Genomic DNA, 18,366 nt, shown 5'->3' with positions numbered 1-18,366 from the left:
AGGTGTGTGGTGTCTTGCTGTTTGTTGATGGAATTAAAGCTACGGGTTCTGATGATATTGGAAACAGATCAGTCAAAATGGCCGCAAGAGCTTATCCCCATATGTCAAAGAACTGTTTAATTTGTCTATTAGAAATGCTGTAATTCCTGACACATGGAAAGAAGCAAATCTGAAACCTATTTACAAAAAGGTGATATTAATAATTGTACCAACTACAGACCAGGTGCTTTAACGCCATGCTTAGCGAGGACATTGGAGAGGCGTGCCTTCAAGAATGTTTTTAACTTTCTCAGAGATAATGATAATGAGATTCCACATAATGCCAACTCACGTACTTTTACAATGAGAAAGTAACTGCTTTAGATAATGGTAAGGAAGTAAGGTCAGTGTTCTGTGATATAAGTAAGGCATTTGATAAGGTATGGCACAAGGGGTTATTACCTTAATTAAAAGCATTGGGCATCAATGGAAACTTATTCAAATAGTTCGACAGTTACTTATCCAACAGATTACAGGGAGTAGTAATTAATGGTCAGGCATCCAACATAAAACACTTATCAGGCGGTGTGCCCCAGAGATCTGTATTGGCCCCTTTGCTCTTTCTTATTTATATATATAGTTAACGAACAGTTAAATCACCCACCCTACAGCCCAGACTTAGATCCCAGTGACTATTTCCTGTTCCGGCAAATGAAATCTGCCCTACGTGGAAGACGCTTCCAGGATGACGAGGACTTTATGGTCAGACTCGTGGTCAGGGCGGGTTTCTATAAAAGTGGTATTAAAAGCTTGAAGGACAAATGGAATAAGTGTATTGAGGTGAATGGAGATTATATTGAAAAATAAAAGTGCAAAAGATATTCAGTGACTTGGTCTTATATTGAAGTTGCAAAACTTATTGAACGTATGTATCAAGTCTGGAGATGGTCGGTGAAGCATACCAAATAGGTCCCAAGACAGGGATCATGATGTCTTTGTGTCAGCACCATTGGGGAGCGTCACGGCGCTGCTTATATATCTGGAGTCAAGTGCAGCCATCATGTCGTATGTAATATGTATCACTCGGGCCCAACATAATAGATCCAGTCATCCAGGATTCCTACTGGAACGATTTTAATTATCTGAAAGAGAATGCTGGTACTTTAACAAACTTGTCTTATGTTTTAGTTATTCTACTTAAGGTAAAGTCAGGTTAACGAGTTGACATTGCGTAAATATTGATACAACGTTATAATAATGTAATCACTTATCACACAAATTAATTTGCCAAACCATTTCAGTGTACAGTACAACCTGGTTATAATGGCACCTTTTGTACATTGGAAAATATGGGATTATAAACAGGTTGGCATTATAACTAGGTATGCGAATCAACAATCAAATTGAGTCATGGCAATTGAGTGAGTGAGTTGGATTTAACGGCGCTTTTAACAGTATTCCAGTTATATCACGGCGTGTCAGCTTAATGTGGGAGGAAAGCCCAAAGTGATGCAGGTCTTAGATGTTTACCACTTCGGTGAAACCCACGAGCACGAGTATGGTGCTGACAAACCTAGAAACATAGTTGGGGCGAACCGGGATTCGAACCCACAATCATAGGGACGCAACTCTGCACAGCGAATCGCGGCGCCTTAGATGACTGGGCCCCCCTAGCCCCCCATGGCAATTAAACTAGGCTAATAAACAAGATATTGTAATGAAGATCAAACTATTATGTTTGTGATTTTAGGAATGTGAGTTTCCCCAAAGAAAGATAAAAAGAGGGTTACCTGTGAAAATTGCTAAGATCTGCGGCGTAAGAGGTTAATGATAATAAGAGATAAATGATACATATTGGTGGACATTGCCCCTTAAAATTATAGTCATTACAGTCAAGGAATTGAGACATTTGCTCTGAAAAATGATTTGGTATTCGCATTATAACCAGGATGAAATTCTAAAAAGGTAATTTGGTAGAGTGGAAATCCGTTTCAAGAGAATATGGCATTATAACTAGGTTTGCATTACAACCAGGTTGTACTATACATTTATTGTCTGTCAGATATATAATGCTTTAGATATTAGACAGCAGTATCACAGGGAACCTATTGCAAATATTTCACAAAATGGGGGTTCCACATGTGTTTTTGAGAGACCTCTTAGTAACATTGCAATTAATGCATTCAGTGGTCTAGGAAACTGGTGAAATTTTCATGAAAAGAACGCCATTGTTGCGGAATTTATACAATGTGTAGCTTTCCCATGCCAAACACAAGAGTGAGTGAGTGAGTGAACGAGTGAGTGAGGTGTCCGCTTGATGTTGGAGGAAAACCCGAAGTGATGTAGTTATACTTTTACCACTTTGCTTGTGTTTGTGACGAGTGGACCGCCTCCGTGGCCTAGAGGTAGAGGGTCCGCCCGGAGAGCGGAAGGTCCGAGGTTTGATCCCCGGCCGCGTCATACCAAAAGACGTTAAAAATGGTACTTGTTGTTACCCTGTCTGGCGCTCGGCATTAAGGGGCTAAAACAAGGACTTGTCGGCTCGTAGTCAGTATACTGTGTCTGAGTGGAGGTATTCATGTTAAACTGCGGCATGGTATCTCAGTGGGCTAGCACTATAAATCGGCATCAGTCCGGACTAGTACAAGCAGCCACGCACACATGTGCATGCACGTCGCTATATAAGTGCAATAATCTTGGACGCGACGTTAAACCCCATTTCACCTCACCTCACCTTTTTGACGAGTGCCACCGGTGGGGCAGGCTGCACACACATCCGGGTACTCCGGGTATCACCGCTATTTTATAGTGATTCAACAACACATACTACTAATGTGGTCGGAATTGTACTATGGACCCTCCTTTCGCTGGATACTTCTCCTGATTATGGAAAGGGTCACACCGCTTTAATTGAAGAAGTGATTTTGATGATATGGACAAAATCCGTCACAACAAATCACGGTAGCCATACACACAAACGAGCAAGACATTCTCACGCTTACTAAGATAAAGAAGAATTTAATTCACATCGTTTTGTGCGCTTGGATTTCTCCACAGGGGTAAACATCCCTAATATGCGTTTATAGATGCAGTCAGACACTGTTGTGTCGACGTTGAATGGAGCTACGTAAATACTTCGAGTTATCCGAGGTTCGTCATAACCGAAAATGATGAATATGGAAGGAATACGCAGGGATCATGTTTTTACTTAGAGGCAACCGTTGAATCGACACGTCAAAGATCGACACAACGTGTTTGTGAAGACACACCAGTGAATCAGCAAGGCCTCACGTCACTGGAGTACGTTGACAAAACCCAGTCACCGAGTGTGACCACAGATTCCATTTAGTTGCTCTTCTGACAACAATGGTTTGTCTAAAACAGATTGATGGACACTTCGGGAGACGTGTCAGGCACATTGTATGGAGGGCTAAATCACTTGGTATCATTATCAAATCTTTACTCGATGTCTTACAACGTGGTTTGGGGATACAATCTCAAGAAAGAAATGTTTGTTTGTTTGATTGTTTGTTGTTTAACGCCGCACTCAGCAATATTCCAGCTATATGACGGAGGTCTGTAAATAATGGAATGGACAATCAAGTGATTGACATCATGAGCATCGATCCGAGCGATGACATGCATCAACCAAGTCAGTCAGCGAGCCTAACCCTCCGATCCCGTTAGTCGCCTAATACGACAAGCATAGTCGCCTTTTTACGGCAAGCATGGGATGCTGAAGACCAGTTCTACATCGGATCTTCACGAGTATCAGAAGTAACTTTGAACATACAGCTGCAGGTGCTTTATCCAAAGGTTCGGTTGATTTCGATCTTAGTTTGGGTATAAAGTTCACGCAAACAAACTCAATCATCCTTGTACCACGACTAATTTCAATGCACGACCATCTTATTGATTTTTCTTAACGCAGTTTAAGTTCAATGAACATATTACATATGTATGATACTCATTCAGAGCTGTCAGTATCTCTAAATGCATTTTAACGGGACCGATGCTTTTTCAAACAGTACTCATGTTTTTTCAGCTGACATTTAGTCGAAAGACAAATATTCTCATTTAGTTTTAGTTTAAAATCTAAACACATATAAAAGCCATAACAATGCCATGTGACACTTCATTGACTTCCAGGAGTGTTTACACAGCTCAATGGTAACACAGTAGAGTCGTGTACTGCTTCATATACAGCTTGTAGGTAACGGCAATATTTTGTTTACTGTTTGAAATACGGCTTTTAGGTAACATATATATGACGTGTACTGCTTGACACACAGCTTATAGGTAACAGATATATGTCGTGTACTGCTTGACACACAGCTTATAGGTAACAGATACATACCGTGTACTGCTTGACACACAGCTAACAGATAACAGATATATGTCGTGTACTGCTTGATGTAGAGCTTATAGGTAACAGATATATGTCGTGTATTGCTTGATGTAGAGCTTATAGGTAACAGATATATGTCATGTAGTGCTTGACACACAGCTTTTAGGTAACAGATATATGCCGTGTACTGCTTGATGTAGAGCTTATAGGTAACAGATATATGTCGTGTACTGCTTGATGTAGAGCTTATAGGTAACAGATATATGTCGTGTATTGCTTGACACACAGCTTATAGGTAACAGATATATGTCGTGTACTGCTTGATGTAGAGCTTATAGGTAACAGATATATATCGTGTACTGCTTGACACACAGCTTATAGGTAACAGATACATGCCGTGTACTGCTTGATGTAGAGCTTGTAGGTAACAGATATATGTCGTGTATTGCTTGATGTAGAGCTTATAGGTAACAGATATATGTCGTGTACTGCTTGATGTAGAGCTTATAGGTAACAGATATATGTCGTGTACTGCTTGATGTAGAGCTTACAGGTAACAGATATATGTCGTGTACTGCTTGATGTAGAGCTTATAGGTAACAGATATATGTCGTGTACTGCTTGATGTAGAGCTTTTAGGTAACAGATATATGTCGTGTATTGCTTGATGTAGAGCTTATAGGTAACATATACATGCCGTGTACTGCTTGATGTAAAGCTTATAGGTAACAGATATATGTCGTGTACTGCTTGATGTAGAGCTTATAGGTAACATATACATGCCGTGTACTGCTTGATGTAAAGCTTATAGGTAACAGATATATGTCGTGTACTGCTTGATGTAGAGCTTATAGGTAACATATACATGCCGTGTACTGCTTGATGTAAAGCTTATAGGTAACAGATATATGTCGTGTACTGCTTGATGTAGAGCTTATAGGTAACATATATATGTCGTGTACTGCTTGATGTAGAGCTTATAGGTAACAGATAAATGTCGTGTACTGCTTGACACACAGCTTATAGGTAACAGATATATGTCGTGTACTGCTTGATGTAGAGCTTATAGGTAACAGATAAATGTCGTGTACTGCTTGATGTAGAGCTTATAGGTAACAGATACATGCCGTGTACTGCTTGATGTAGAGCTTATAGGTAACATATACATGCCGTGTACTGCTTGACACACAGCTTATAGGTAACAGATACATGCCGTGCCACAGTCGAACGATTCTAGTCTTAATCCCATTTACCTCCCACCATCGAACACCCCCCCCCCCCCCCCCCCCCACCACACCACACACACCCACCCTTCACACACTCTCATATAAGCCACGCACACACAGATACACACACACCCTTCACACACTCTCATATAAGCCACGCACACACAGATACACACACACCCTTCACACACTCTCATATAAGCCACACACACACAGATACACACACACCCTTCACACACTCTCATATAAGCCACGCACACACAGATACACACCCACCCTTCACACACTCTCATTTTAGCCACGCACATACACACATACACACCCCCTTCACACACTCTCATTTAAGCCACGCACACACACATACACGCCAACCCTTCACACACTCACATTTAAGCCACGCACACACACACATACACACCCCCTTCACACACTCTCATTTAAGCCACGCACACAAACATACACACCCACCCTTCACATACTCTCATTTAAGCCACGCACACACACACATAAACAACCCCTTCACACACTCTCATTTAAGCCACGCACACACACATACACACCCACCCTACACACACACGCACACACGCACGCACACACGCACACACACATACACACCCACCCTTCACACACTCTCATTTAAGCAACGCACACACACATACACACCCACCCTTCACACACACACACACACACACACACACACACACACACACACACACACACACACACACACACACACCCTTCACACACTCTCATTTAAGCCACGCACACACACATACACACCCACCCTTCACACCCACCCTTCACACACACACACACACACACACACACACACACACACACACACACACACACACACACACACACACACACACACACACACACACACACACACACACACACACACACACACACACACACACACACTCACTCTCATTTAAGCCACGCACACACACATACACACCCACCCTTCACACACCCTCATTTTAGCCACGCACATACACATACACACACACCCTTCACACACCCTCATTTTAGCCACGCACATACACATACACACCCACCCTTCACATACTCTCATTTAAGCCACGCACACACACACACATACTTTCAGGTATACACACATAGTTCAGGGACAGGAGCCATCAAGTGCGTTCACTGCACATTCCCACTTATCTTCAAGTAGTGTTCTATTTTGGTATCATCACCCGACAGCTATATGATCGATACATAAATCTATTCTATTATTTGGATCATAGTGAAGCAGATCTGGGTTTTTTTAAAAAAAGGTAACATGATTATTGATTAAAGACATGTACATTTTCCGTGGCACCCTCATATTGATTGGATATTGTGATGCACTTAGCAAAATTGTGTGTACATTCCAGTATCACATTCTTTGTCGTTTTCCCCCTTTTAGCACGTGCGATGGTCGGTCGATCCGCTTATCTGTACTAAGGTCTGTGTGTGTGCGTGCATGCGTGCGTGCATGCGTGCGTGCGTGCGTGCGTGCGTGCGTGTGTGTGTGTGTGTGTGTGTTTAAAACATACTTAATACTTAATTAAAACCTGTGGCAAAATCCTTTGAGTGCAGTATTGTGAGCGGAAGGTTGCAATAGTTTACACAAAACACTGGGCCCAATTCCGCGAATCCATCTTTCTCCTCAAAAGGAAATTCAAGACAATTCCACTTACACTAGGCCAAGATGCATCAGTACAACCCCTTAGACGTCAACATGACTCTCTAACGTACCTGAAAATCTTCTTACCTATCTGCTATAAAAGAGAACAAAACCCTTTCCCTATTCATGAAAGAATCTCTACTTAAGAGTCCTTTGTACAATTCCGACTGTATCATGAGCATGTGTTTATGAATCCCTATGTTGTAGTGAAGGTACCAGGTGGTCGCGAAAAGGTGAACGTATCCTGCCCCATCGGTGGCACCCGTCCCAAACACACGTAAAGGCAAGTCAAGTCTTCAACTGATAAAAACACTGGAACATTTGGTACAAGTTTAGATTGGGAATCGCATCGGACATACTTTTTGTCACGTAGTTCACGTGTCTACAATAAAACGTTTTGAAAGCTTTACTGAGGCCTTGGCACCCTTTGAGCAAGAGTCGCAAAGAGCTCTTTGAAATCTTGGTGGAAAGAGCATGCTTGATTGTTTGTATGAAATGTACACACCAAAAGCTGGAGCTGCAGGAACAGTGCTCGCAATAAAGGGAAAGCTGACTACTGGAAAGTTGCGAAGGCGTCCCTCTTGTCTCACAGTCTTGTACAGATGCTGTATAGCACACGCACGGCTATTCACTGCGATAAAGCAAAACCATTGCATATAATGGGAACCACATCGCTCATTCACCATGTCGTAAGAGGCAACTAACGGGATCGGATGATCAGGCTCACTGGCTCAGTTGATGCATGTCATCGTATACCAATTGCGTAGATCGATGCTCATGATGTCAATCACTGGATAATCTGGCCCAGACTCGTTTATTTACAAACCACCATCATATAGCTTGACTGTTGCTAAACGTGTCTGTTAACAACAAACAAACACTCACTACACGTTTGTTTGTTTCGTGATTAACAGTGTCAAAAGTACGGCTATATCACAGCGTCCTATAAATAAAAGAGACGTCGGAGTACGATGATATAAGACCAACAAAGTCACCGAACCTGACCACAAGATCCATTCACCGACAAGCATAGGATGCTGAGAACCATTGCTAACCCGTATCACCACTTACGACACGCTCCGTCGTATTTCTCTATCGATCTGCTTGAATACCAACCCACCTTATCCATGATATAAATATATTGACATCGTGGAGATTTTATAGTAGGACCGTATTTCATGATCCATATCCGTATTTTATTGTCATATTTAATAATACCGCTGCCAGTGATCGGCTGATCACCAAGGCTTTGCTTGAATGAATCACTTGCATGTTGCACCCCTAAAATAGCCTTTGTGGGGGACAGTTCCAAATTTGACCCCGATGGGGATGCCCGATGCAAGTCCCAACTTACTTGCCTTTGCATGTGTTTGTGACCGGTACAATAGGCGGGACAGGATATGCTCACCTTTTTACGAACACCTCGTATCATCACTATTTGATGGGATTCATAACGTATGCTTATGAAAATGTCGGAAACGTACAATGGACCTTTTAGCAGATATTGCTTATGATAATGGAAATAGTTTTATTTATTATCATGTTACTCGAAGATTGTTTGCTCATACTATTGACCGCTGTTTATTTTTTCTGAAACACGCAGATTCCATCTATCACACAATGACTATTGTCTAAACCCCATTCACTGACGAAGTATGTACTTTTGCCTCCTCTTAAACTGCGAGTCCAGTTCATAACGTTATCCTGCAAACATTCCACATCTTCTCAGTTGTCATGTCACAACGAAAGCCGACGACTAAAACCTCGACAACTGTGTCTTTGGTGTGGTAATATTAACACGATGCAAGCAATCCATTCTACAATTTCGCATTATAAAATACCATAACAATGGACGAAACAAAAAAAATACAACGAAAGCAATTTGCTTTTTCAGACCAACAGAGGATGCTGAAAGAATACAAGTCCTCAGGCATGACGGCTTGCTCTCTGGAGACAACTCCCGATCGATCAAGCAGCATTAGAATGTATGTTGCTGGTTCTTAATCGATTAAATTATGTCTCTGAAGTAACCGGGTAGATCCGAAGAAGACATCAGCGTGGGACTTTATTTTATGTCTTGGATTGAAAACTGAAGCTGATGCATCTAAAAGGGATTATATTTTACAGCGGATGATTTGTGTATGGTCTGAAGGAGACTGGCGTAGACCACCCTAGCAGGTCTTTCTGGCAAGAAGAACACGTAGTTCCTCGGTTCTATTTTTCAAAGGCTACTGCGACACCTGACACGCCTGACTGGTTGTATGGACAAGTGAACCACAAGTCTCCTAGTGCATTGCTGAGTGTTTTGTAACATAAATGGTAGTTGCTACTGGTTGTGTAGCTGAAGATGTGACGTTTCCAATTAGGAAAGATGGATTTTCAAAACTACTGTCACTTTGTACGATGTGTATTTTCAAAAGGAAACGTGTAAACATTTAGACACATCGAAATTGAAGTATTTCGTCGTGAGCGGAACACAACACAATGAGGCTGGAATTGGTGCTGATGTTCCAAGTCAGCGTCTTTGTAGGAGGCGCCAAGGGTGAGTGTCTGTTACACTGAAAGGTCAAAACAAACGTTGATGATAACACTGAAAATGGTATCGCCAAGGACAGGCAATTCGATTGACAAGTAATTGGGATTGTTTATCGAAATAATGGTTAATAATTTGACTTTTAATATAAAAGAGTTCCTTATTGCGATTTCAAGGAATAATGATGGCAAATAGATTATTGAAAAGCGAGCACCTGCCAATGTAGTTTTCAAAGACATCTATTGCTTTGGGGGAACTCCGGGACCATCAAAAAGTCTTTTTTTTATTAAATGATACTTTGGTACTTTAGTACATATATATGGTATACACTAAAGTACATAATATATATCTGGTCGTGAACAAAAATATAGGATGAGGCTCAGAGATTCAGGGAGTATCTGTACCAACAGGCTTCCTTCATAAGCAGATTGGGGGCACGGGTGGCCCAGTCGTCTGAGGCGCCACAATTCGCTGTGCAGAATTGCGTCCCTTGTGCAACCTTGATTCGTGGGGTGGAATCCCGGTTCGCCCCGATTACGTTTCTAGGTTTGTCACTCGTGGCCCAGTCGTCTGAGGCGCTACAATTCGCTGTGCAGAATTGCGTCCCTTGTGCAACCTTGATTCGTGGGGTGGAATCCCGGTTCGCCCCGATTACGTTTCTAGGTTTGTCACCCGTGGCCCAGTCGTCTGAGGCGCCACAATTCGCTGTGCAGAATTGCGTCCCTTGTGCAACCTTGATTCGTGTGGTGGAACCCCGTTCGCCCCGATTACGTTTCTAGGTTTGTCACCCGTGCTGGAGGGAATCACCAAAGTGATAAACTTCTGAGACCTGCATTACTTCGGGTTTTAATCCCAGAGCAAGCGGACATCCCGTGATATAAGTGAAATACTGTTCGTTAAGAGCCAACTTACTCAATCACTGGTTAGAAGTGTATTCCTATTGCGACAAAAAAGAAACGGCTAAACAACACCGGCTTAGTTTCTGTTTTCCAATGACCTCTGATGAAAACGCATAAAAGGGGTCATGAACAAATACTTCAGTTATGTGAGACAATGGACTAACCCTAGGCTATAAAACCTTCCCGTACTCCTAACGTAAACCAATTTTTGGCGTGGAACCATATATTGGCTGTGTCACTGGAAACAAGTTTCCTGTGGCTTTGGCAAGGTTAAGATGTGGCATACACAGTCTAAATATAGAAACTGGTAAAAACGTAAGCATGCCAAGAAACCAAAGAGTATGTGATATATGTAGCTGCGCTTATGTTGAAAGTGAATACCATTTAATATTGATATGTTGTGCATATGAACACCTTCGGTAATTGTATGTCCCCAAAAAGTATTATAAATCTCCTAGTTTACACAAATTGTACATGTTAATGTCTGAAAACAATTCGAATACCTTACAAAATACAGGAATATTTATTTTCTATGCTAATAATTTGAGAAAAGAAATATCAATAATTGGCTGTAGCACCGTTGCAACATGTAATGGGCCGATGGCCTATACTTCGTGAATAACTGATGATGATGATGATGATGATGATGACCATAGGCAACATTTCTAAGATATTCTTTGCTAACAAGCAAAACAGTGCCAAAATAGTTCTGACCAAGCAAATTAGCTTCAAGTAAAAAATATTTTCATAATTTCCTATAAATCCGTCCCCTTATTTGTACTAATTTGTTTACTTTATCTTTGGCAGTAAATGGTATGGGTTAGATGCGTTACTTGATACTGAAAGTCGCGTGGCGTACACGTAAGTAAAATTCCGTACACCCGCTACTGACACGTGTTTTTTTAAGGTGAACAGTTGACTTGCCTTTGCATGTGTTTATGACGGGTGCCACCTATACGCTGTATACGCTCACATTTTGGCGAAAATCAAGTAACGTCATTATTTGATAGTGATTCATAAACACAGCTCATGAAATAGTCGGACTAGTACAATGGGCGTCACTGTTAGCCCAGATTTCTTATGAATGTGGAAAGGGTTTTGTTACAAAGACATATTTTCGGTGACATATTTGTGTGTGACCAATATATCTTTCTTATTACGTGTGTTACTAACGGGTCCACAGGTCCGTGGAGTACAAGCCCTTTCAGGCCGTAAAATCCCGTACACTCTCAAGCGACACGTGTAACATGCATAGGTGACTGACTGCGTTGATGGACTTGTTGCTAATTGTTTTCCGAAATGTTCCCTTCCGAGTTCCACACACTTCTGCTAACGATGCTGAACTGCCTTGATCCCAGTGGTGTAGAAGGCTTCCTCCTGGTGGGGTAAAAGTTCTCTACACCAGAAAAGACTCCATCGTTATGTCATAATGCTTTCCAGATTGTTCTTTCTTCAAGTTTGGGAGTTAGTGAGAGAGTTGGGTTTAACGCCGCTTTTAACAGTATTAAAGTTATATCACCGCGTGTCACCTTAATATGGAAGGAGAGCCCGAAGTGATGCAGGTCTCAGACGTTTACAACTTCGGTGAAACCAACGAGCACGGGTATGGTGCTGACAAACCTAGAAACATTATCGGGGCGAACTCGGATTCAAACCCACAATCATAGGTTTCTGGCTTGCCCAAGGGACGCAACTCTGCACAGCGAATCGCGACGCCTTAGACGACTGGGCCAACCGGGCGCCCTTCAAGTTTGGGAACAGGTTGACATCTGACGGAGCCAAAGCTGGTAAATACGGGGGATGTTTAAAGCCGCAGGCATGTATTGCTGCCATGGGGACAACAGACTCGTTGTGCATTGTCCGGGTGGAATAACATACCTTTAGTGAATTTTCCACGAGGTGTAGCCATGCAATTTTACGCAGATTAGGCACATTGGCATGATATTGACCATTAACTGTTTGACCTTTCGGGAGGTAGTCCACTGATAGGAATTCTTTGTATTCCCAGAAACAAGCGAGGCCATAACCTTGCCCGCTGGAGGAAGAGAGTTTGTCTTCTTCTGGGGAGGAGACGTTAGATGCTACCACTGCTTTGACTGTTGTTTAGTCCCTTGCTGACAGTGGTGAACTCCAGACTCATCCATTGTTAATATTGCTAAAAAAATCAGCTTTGTCTACGGAAGCGTAGTAGGGCCACGGTGAATGTTTTTTGTCTAAGTATTTCCTGCGTAGGACTTATTATCTCCTACGTAGGACTTACTATCTTCTACGTAGGACTTATTATCTCCTACGTAGGACTTAGTATCTCCTACGTAGGACTTACTATCTCCTACATACGACTTAGTATCTCCTACGTAGGACTTAGTATCTCCTACGTAGGACTTAATATCTCCTACGTAGGACTTATTATCTCCGACGTAGGACTTATTATCTCCTACGTAGGCCTTACTATCTCCTACGTACATGTAGGCCTTACTATCTCCTACGTAGGACTTATTATCAACTACGTAGGACTTACTATCTCCTACGTAGGACTTACTATCTCCTACATACGACTTAGTATTTCCTACGTAGGACTTAATATCTCCGACGTAGGACTTATTATCTCCTACGTAGGACTTACTATCGCGCACCCCCCCTTTTCTTTTAGAAAAAAATCTTTATTTCTGTATAAATTACCACCAAAGACAATAAATAGATCTTAATTGTGCCTCTTATGACAAGCAGGGTCGCCTTTTACGGCAAGCATAGGTTGCTGAAGACATATTCTACCCCGGATCTTCACGGGTCGTTTTCAGCAACAACTGAAAAGCCACGTATTGTTGTAATTAAAAGTATAAGCCTAAATATATTTTTTGTAACCATTTTGCGACACGATTTTATTTTTTTCAACGCTCTGAAGCATGCTTAATTTTTCTCAAAGCATATATTCGGTCAAGTGTGTCTTTACAGAATTATTATACAACATGCAGGCATTAGCAAATCTCGAACAACGTTTCTAGGTTTCGTGCTCGTGGGCTCCACCAAAATGAAAAACGCTTTTGGACTGCATCACTTCGGACTTTCCTCCCACATCAAGCTGACCCGCCGTGGGATAACTGGGATACTGTTCAAAGTGGAGTTAAACCCAACTCTCTCACTCACTCACTCACTCAACATATCATTCAGAGTGCTGCTCAGATTTCCAGCTTATCGTGCAACATATAACAATATTAACAGTAAATTGATGACAGTTATCATTCGGTATTCGGAAAACATCAGCGAGAGTGGATTGGTTTAAACGCCGCTTTGAAAAGTACTCTGATTATATCACGGCTCGTCCGCTTCGTGTGGGATGAATACCAGAAGTGATGCAGAGGATTTTGATACACTAATGTTCTGAAACTGGCCCGGTCATCTCAGGCGCCGCGATTCGCTGTGCAGAGTTACGTCCCTTGGGCACGCCAAAAATCTATGATTGTGTGTTCGGATCCCGGTTCGTCCCGATTATGTTTTTGGTTTGTCAAGAAACCCGTGCTCATGGGTTTCACTGAAGTGGTAAACGTCTGAGACCTGCATCACTTCGGGCTTCCCTCCCACATTAAACGGACATGCGGCGATATAACTGCAATACTGTTAAAAGCGACGTTAAACCCAACTCACTTACTCACTAGTGACTTTCTCCTAATGCTTATCACATTTTTGGATGACCCTCCCCATGTCCTTGTCCATTTTTTACATGACCCTCCCAAAATATGTGTATTATTTTTAACGACCCCCCCCCCCCCCGATTCCCCCCCACCCCCCACCCCCACCCCCGACCCACCTATCCCTTGAATATTTGACCTGTCCCAGATTTCTATCAAACTACAGTAAACTACGGTTATAACGAACACGCTTAAAACGAACTGACGGATATAACGAACTTACTTTTTTTAGTCCCGACTATTTGCTGTAATTATGCTGTATATATGCTTATAACGAACTATGGTTATAACGAACTAAAAATAATAGTCCCTTTGAGTTCGTTATAACCGTGGTTTACTGTATATAGATTTGACGCTCTGAACTTCCACGTGAACACTTCGGTGAACGATCAGCATGCTGTCAGCAATTCACCGAAGCCTCTGCATGCCTTTCAATAACTGGCCGCCATTTTGTTTGACATGAGACAATACCGCCAACTGCTGAGGTTGTCTGACAGAGTGGGATTTATTGCTGCGCGCACGCTTTGTCAACCATAAATGTCAAAAGATCGAAGTCTGTTTCTTTGACCCAAGGTGATCTTAATGTTAGATTTTCAACTAATTACTTCTTTAGAAACGACAAACATGCCGGGGTTTTTTTTATTCTCAGGAAAAGGTGCGACTGTAAATAATTAATGACAAGGCCGTTTACACAAATCACGTTTTGGGTTACCTTTGGGATAAAAGATGAATTCAGTTATGCATTTTAATCGTTAACACGACGTATGTTTATTCATGGAAATTATTTGCTCCGTAATATGTAAACGGTTGGAATCTTCATTATTGATTTGGAATTATTGTGGTTGACTTCACAGTAAAGTAATTTCGATTTGTTTGTTTCCTTGTTGTGAAATGCCGCAGGCAACAACTATTCCAGCTATGTCACGGCGATATGTAAATAATTGAGTTTACCACTTGTCGTTACTTCGATTATTTTCTCGTTTTTTAAAGTTTATTTTTTTTAAATCGAAATTTCCATCAACCAAGTCAGTGAGTCTGACCACCCGATCCCGTTAGTCGCCTCTTACGACAAGTATAGTCGCCTGTTACGGCAAGCATGGGTTGCTGAAGACCTATTCTACCCCGGATCTTCACGGGTACAGAGGGGCGACTTTTTTTCTGTTCATTTAATACAGTAGTTCTTGTCTTTGGATTATTACTGTTTCTGTACGATTCAAGGCCTAATACAAGTACTAGAGTCCAATCCCCATATATTATTACAGATTCATTTTCCAAATAATCGATGCTCTTGAATAATGTATAATATATAGAACATTAGATCATCAATAATAGATCCATATATTATACCATGAATCTTATTTCTTTATTGGTTTCAGTTTCGATGATACGGTTTCCATTTACATCAGATTTAGTTTTATGGATTTTTATTACAAAACTATTTTTGAATATAATGGATTTAAAAACATATATCGGCACTAAAATTAATGGTTTTCAGTCGCCATTCATTTCTCATTATATCTTCGCTTTCTTTAGAGATGAGAACATCTTGCAGCCAAATAAACAACAAACCAACCAACCAATGAAAGTGCCCTCAAATTCACCTCGTGGAAAAATCAGCCAAGATAACAGACATGATGATGTTGTTTTTTGTTTCTTATGATACATGAAAAACCGTACTTCCATCTAGGACGGTGCTACTTACATCATGATACTTACATCTACATAGATTATGCTTACATTTACGTAGAAGATACTTACATCTACGCAGAATATATTTTCTCACCTACGTATGTGATATAATAATCGTGCGTGTCGTTACTTAGACAGTGATATTGTCTTGTGAGTGAGTGAGTGAGTTGGGTTTAACGCCGCTTTTAACAGTATTCCAGTTATATCGCGGCGTGTCAGCTTAATGTGGGAGGAAAGCCCGAAGTGATGCAGGTCTTAGACGTTTACAACTTCGATGAAACCCACGAGCACGGGTATGGTGCTTACAAACCTAGAAACATAATCGGGGCGAACCGGGATTCGAACCCACAATCATAGGTTTCTGGCGTGCCCAAGGGACGCAACTCTGCACAGCGAATCGCGGCGCCTTGGACGACTGGACCACCCGTGCCCCCTATTGTCTTGTGAAGTTGCGACCCAAGATCGATACTAGTAAATACAAACATGTATATTTTAGCAAAGGTAATTACTTAATTACTGTTGATTTCATTAAATGTTTGGGAGCTTGTTAGTCGTGTATATTCGTGTGGCCCTCTCCGTATCTCCTTAAGATACTGATGTCATTTCACATTGTCAAATTTATTAGCTCTAAAATACACACACAAACTGCAGAAAAGTACCTTCACTGCTTCATAGGATGATGGCGAGTATTGGTTTGATATAGTAAGCGAGTATTGGTTTGATATAGTTTGCGAGTATTGGTTTGATATAGTTTTTATAGTTTCAATGATTCTCAGCTCTTTATATTCACGTTTTACCAATAAAGCCTAATTACCGTAATGTATAATCCATGAAAATCAACATTTTCGAGTGATTTCTCCGACTTAACCATTTATGGTTGATATATAATTTCGGTAAAATTTTGAATGATGGCCCATAGTTGTTTATTTGTAGTTTAGAAGATATTTTGTACTCTCCCCTCTTTACGATTGCAAGAGAGTGCGGCGTGTGTCTTCGGTAACTTCGACACATTGAAATGAAGATTTATTTCATTTAATGTTCAGATAGTACCCAATTAAGACATGTCAAGGTAGAAATTCTAACAAATCTGTCATTATTAACTAAGAGGTTATGTGTAACCGACCAGGAACTGCTGTAGATAACTCGAGAGAATACCGTTACAGAAGTCGAGAATTCGACAGTTGATATTTTCTTCTACGTACATACTGTGCACCTGAAACTGAATAATTCAATGCTCCGAAACAAATTATTTAAAATTAGTAACTAAAATAGTTCAAGAAACACACAAAAAAGAATATACTAACGAAAACAACAACTAAACACTATAAAGATAATATATGAAAGATTTGTTTGTTTGTGTCTTTGTTTAACGCAACACTCAGCAATATTCCAGCTATATGATGCAACATTGGAATAAACGAAGTGAAAAAAGAAATAAAACCATTATAGTTAGAAACAAAAATATATGAACGAGAAAATAAGATAAGACATCATTTTCAAAGCATTGATGAAGAAACTTTAGCTGAATCATCCAAATATATTCGAAAAAAATGAAATGAAGAAGAATCTAGAATATAATTTTGGAATAGAATCCAGTGGAAAGAAGAGGGTGAAAAAACAACTCGTTACTTCTGCCACTTAGAAATGACACAAATAAACTTATAAATAAACACATCAATGACAATGGAGAGGAAATAATTCAATGAGAAGTGGTCTGATAAGAACAAAATTGAGTGAGTGAGTGAGTTAATATTTAAAGTCACATCGGCAATATTTCAGCCATATAGTGACTATGATAGGACCAAAAGAAATTTTATTATAGGCTGTAGAAAGCTTTCGAAAATTAAACAAATGACAACGATAAACACCAAATTTCATGTAAATACCAAAATAAAATAAACAGCCCTTTGATATATGGAAAAATGGAATTTTTACGAAATATCAAAAGCAGTAAAAACAATGAAAAAATAAAAGTTTGGTTATTGAAGGCTTCACTGTTAAAATTCCTTTGGAAACATTTAGGAATTTGGATCTGCAGATTTATCACAGAAGTATTTAATGACTCAGTTGGAGTAGGAGTGTCATCACACGTGTCCCTGAATCTAACAAGACAAGACACAGTTTGAAGAAGTGGCGGCCCATATCTCTGTTAAATTCATCTCATAAATACTAAGTGCCTGTATAACTAACACTATAAAACTAACTGTAGACACTATAATTCATGGAAACCCGACTTCATTCCAGGTACATGATATATCAGTGAATACAAGACTTTTGTACGATATCATGTTTGAACTAAAAACTCAAGAAACCAGCTATAAGTTCTAT

The 18,366-nt window shown here is 40.7% G+C and overlaps 1 protein-coding gene across 1 annotated transcript in view; it reads left to right on the top strand.

Moving 5' to 3' along the window:
• Nucleotides 1-9,254: 9,254 nt before the first annotated feature.
• The window catches only part of LOC124122957, a 32,553-nt gene continuing 23,441 nt past the window's right edge, over nt 9,255-18,366 (top strand). The window contains exon 1 of the mRNA XM_046486169.2: nt 9,255-9,773. Within this exon, the coding sequence (XP_046342125.1) occupies nt 9,716-9,773 (58 nt within the window). The 5' untranslated portion in view covers nt 9,255-9,715. The remainder of the gene's footprint in view (nt 9,774-18,366) is intronic.

This window comes from Haliotis rufescens, unplaced genomic scaffold (assembly GCF_023055435.1).
Source record: "Haliotis rufescens isolate VD_foot unplaced genomic scaffold, xgHalRufe1.0.p SCAF_6, whole genome shotgun sequence".
In the NCBI taxonomy this organism is placed as follows: domain Eukaryota; kingdom Metazoa; phylum Mollusca; class Gastropoda; order Lepetellida; family Haliotidae; genus Haliotis; species Haliotis rufescens.
The sequence above is the reverse complement of the archived record's forward strand: the minus strand, read 5'-3'. Positions and strand labels throughout refer to the sequence as shown.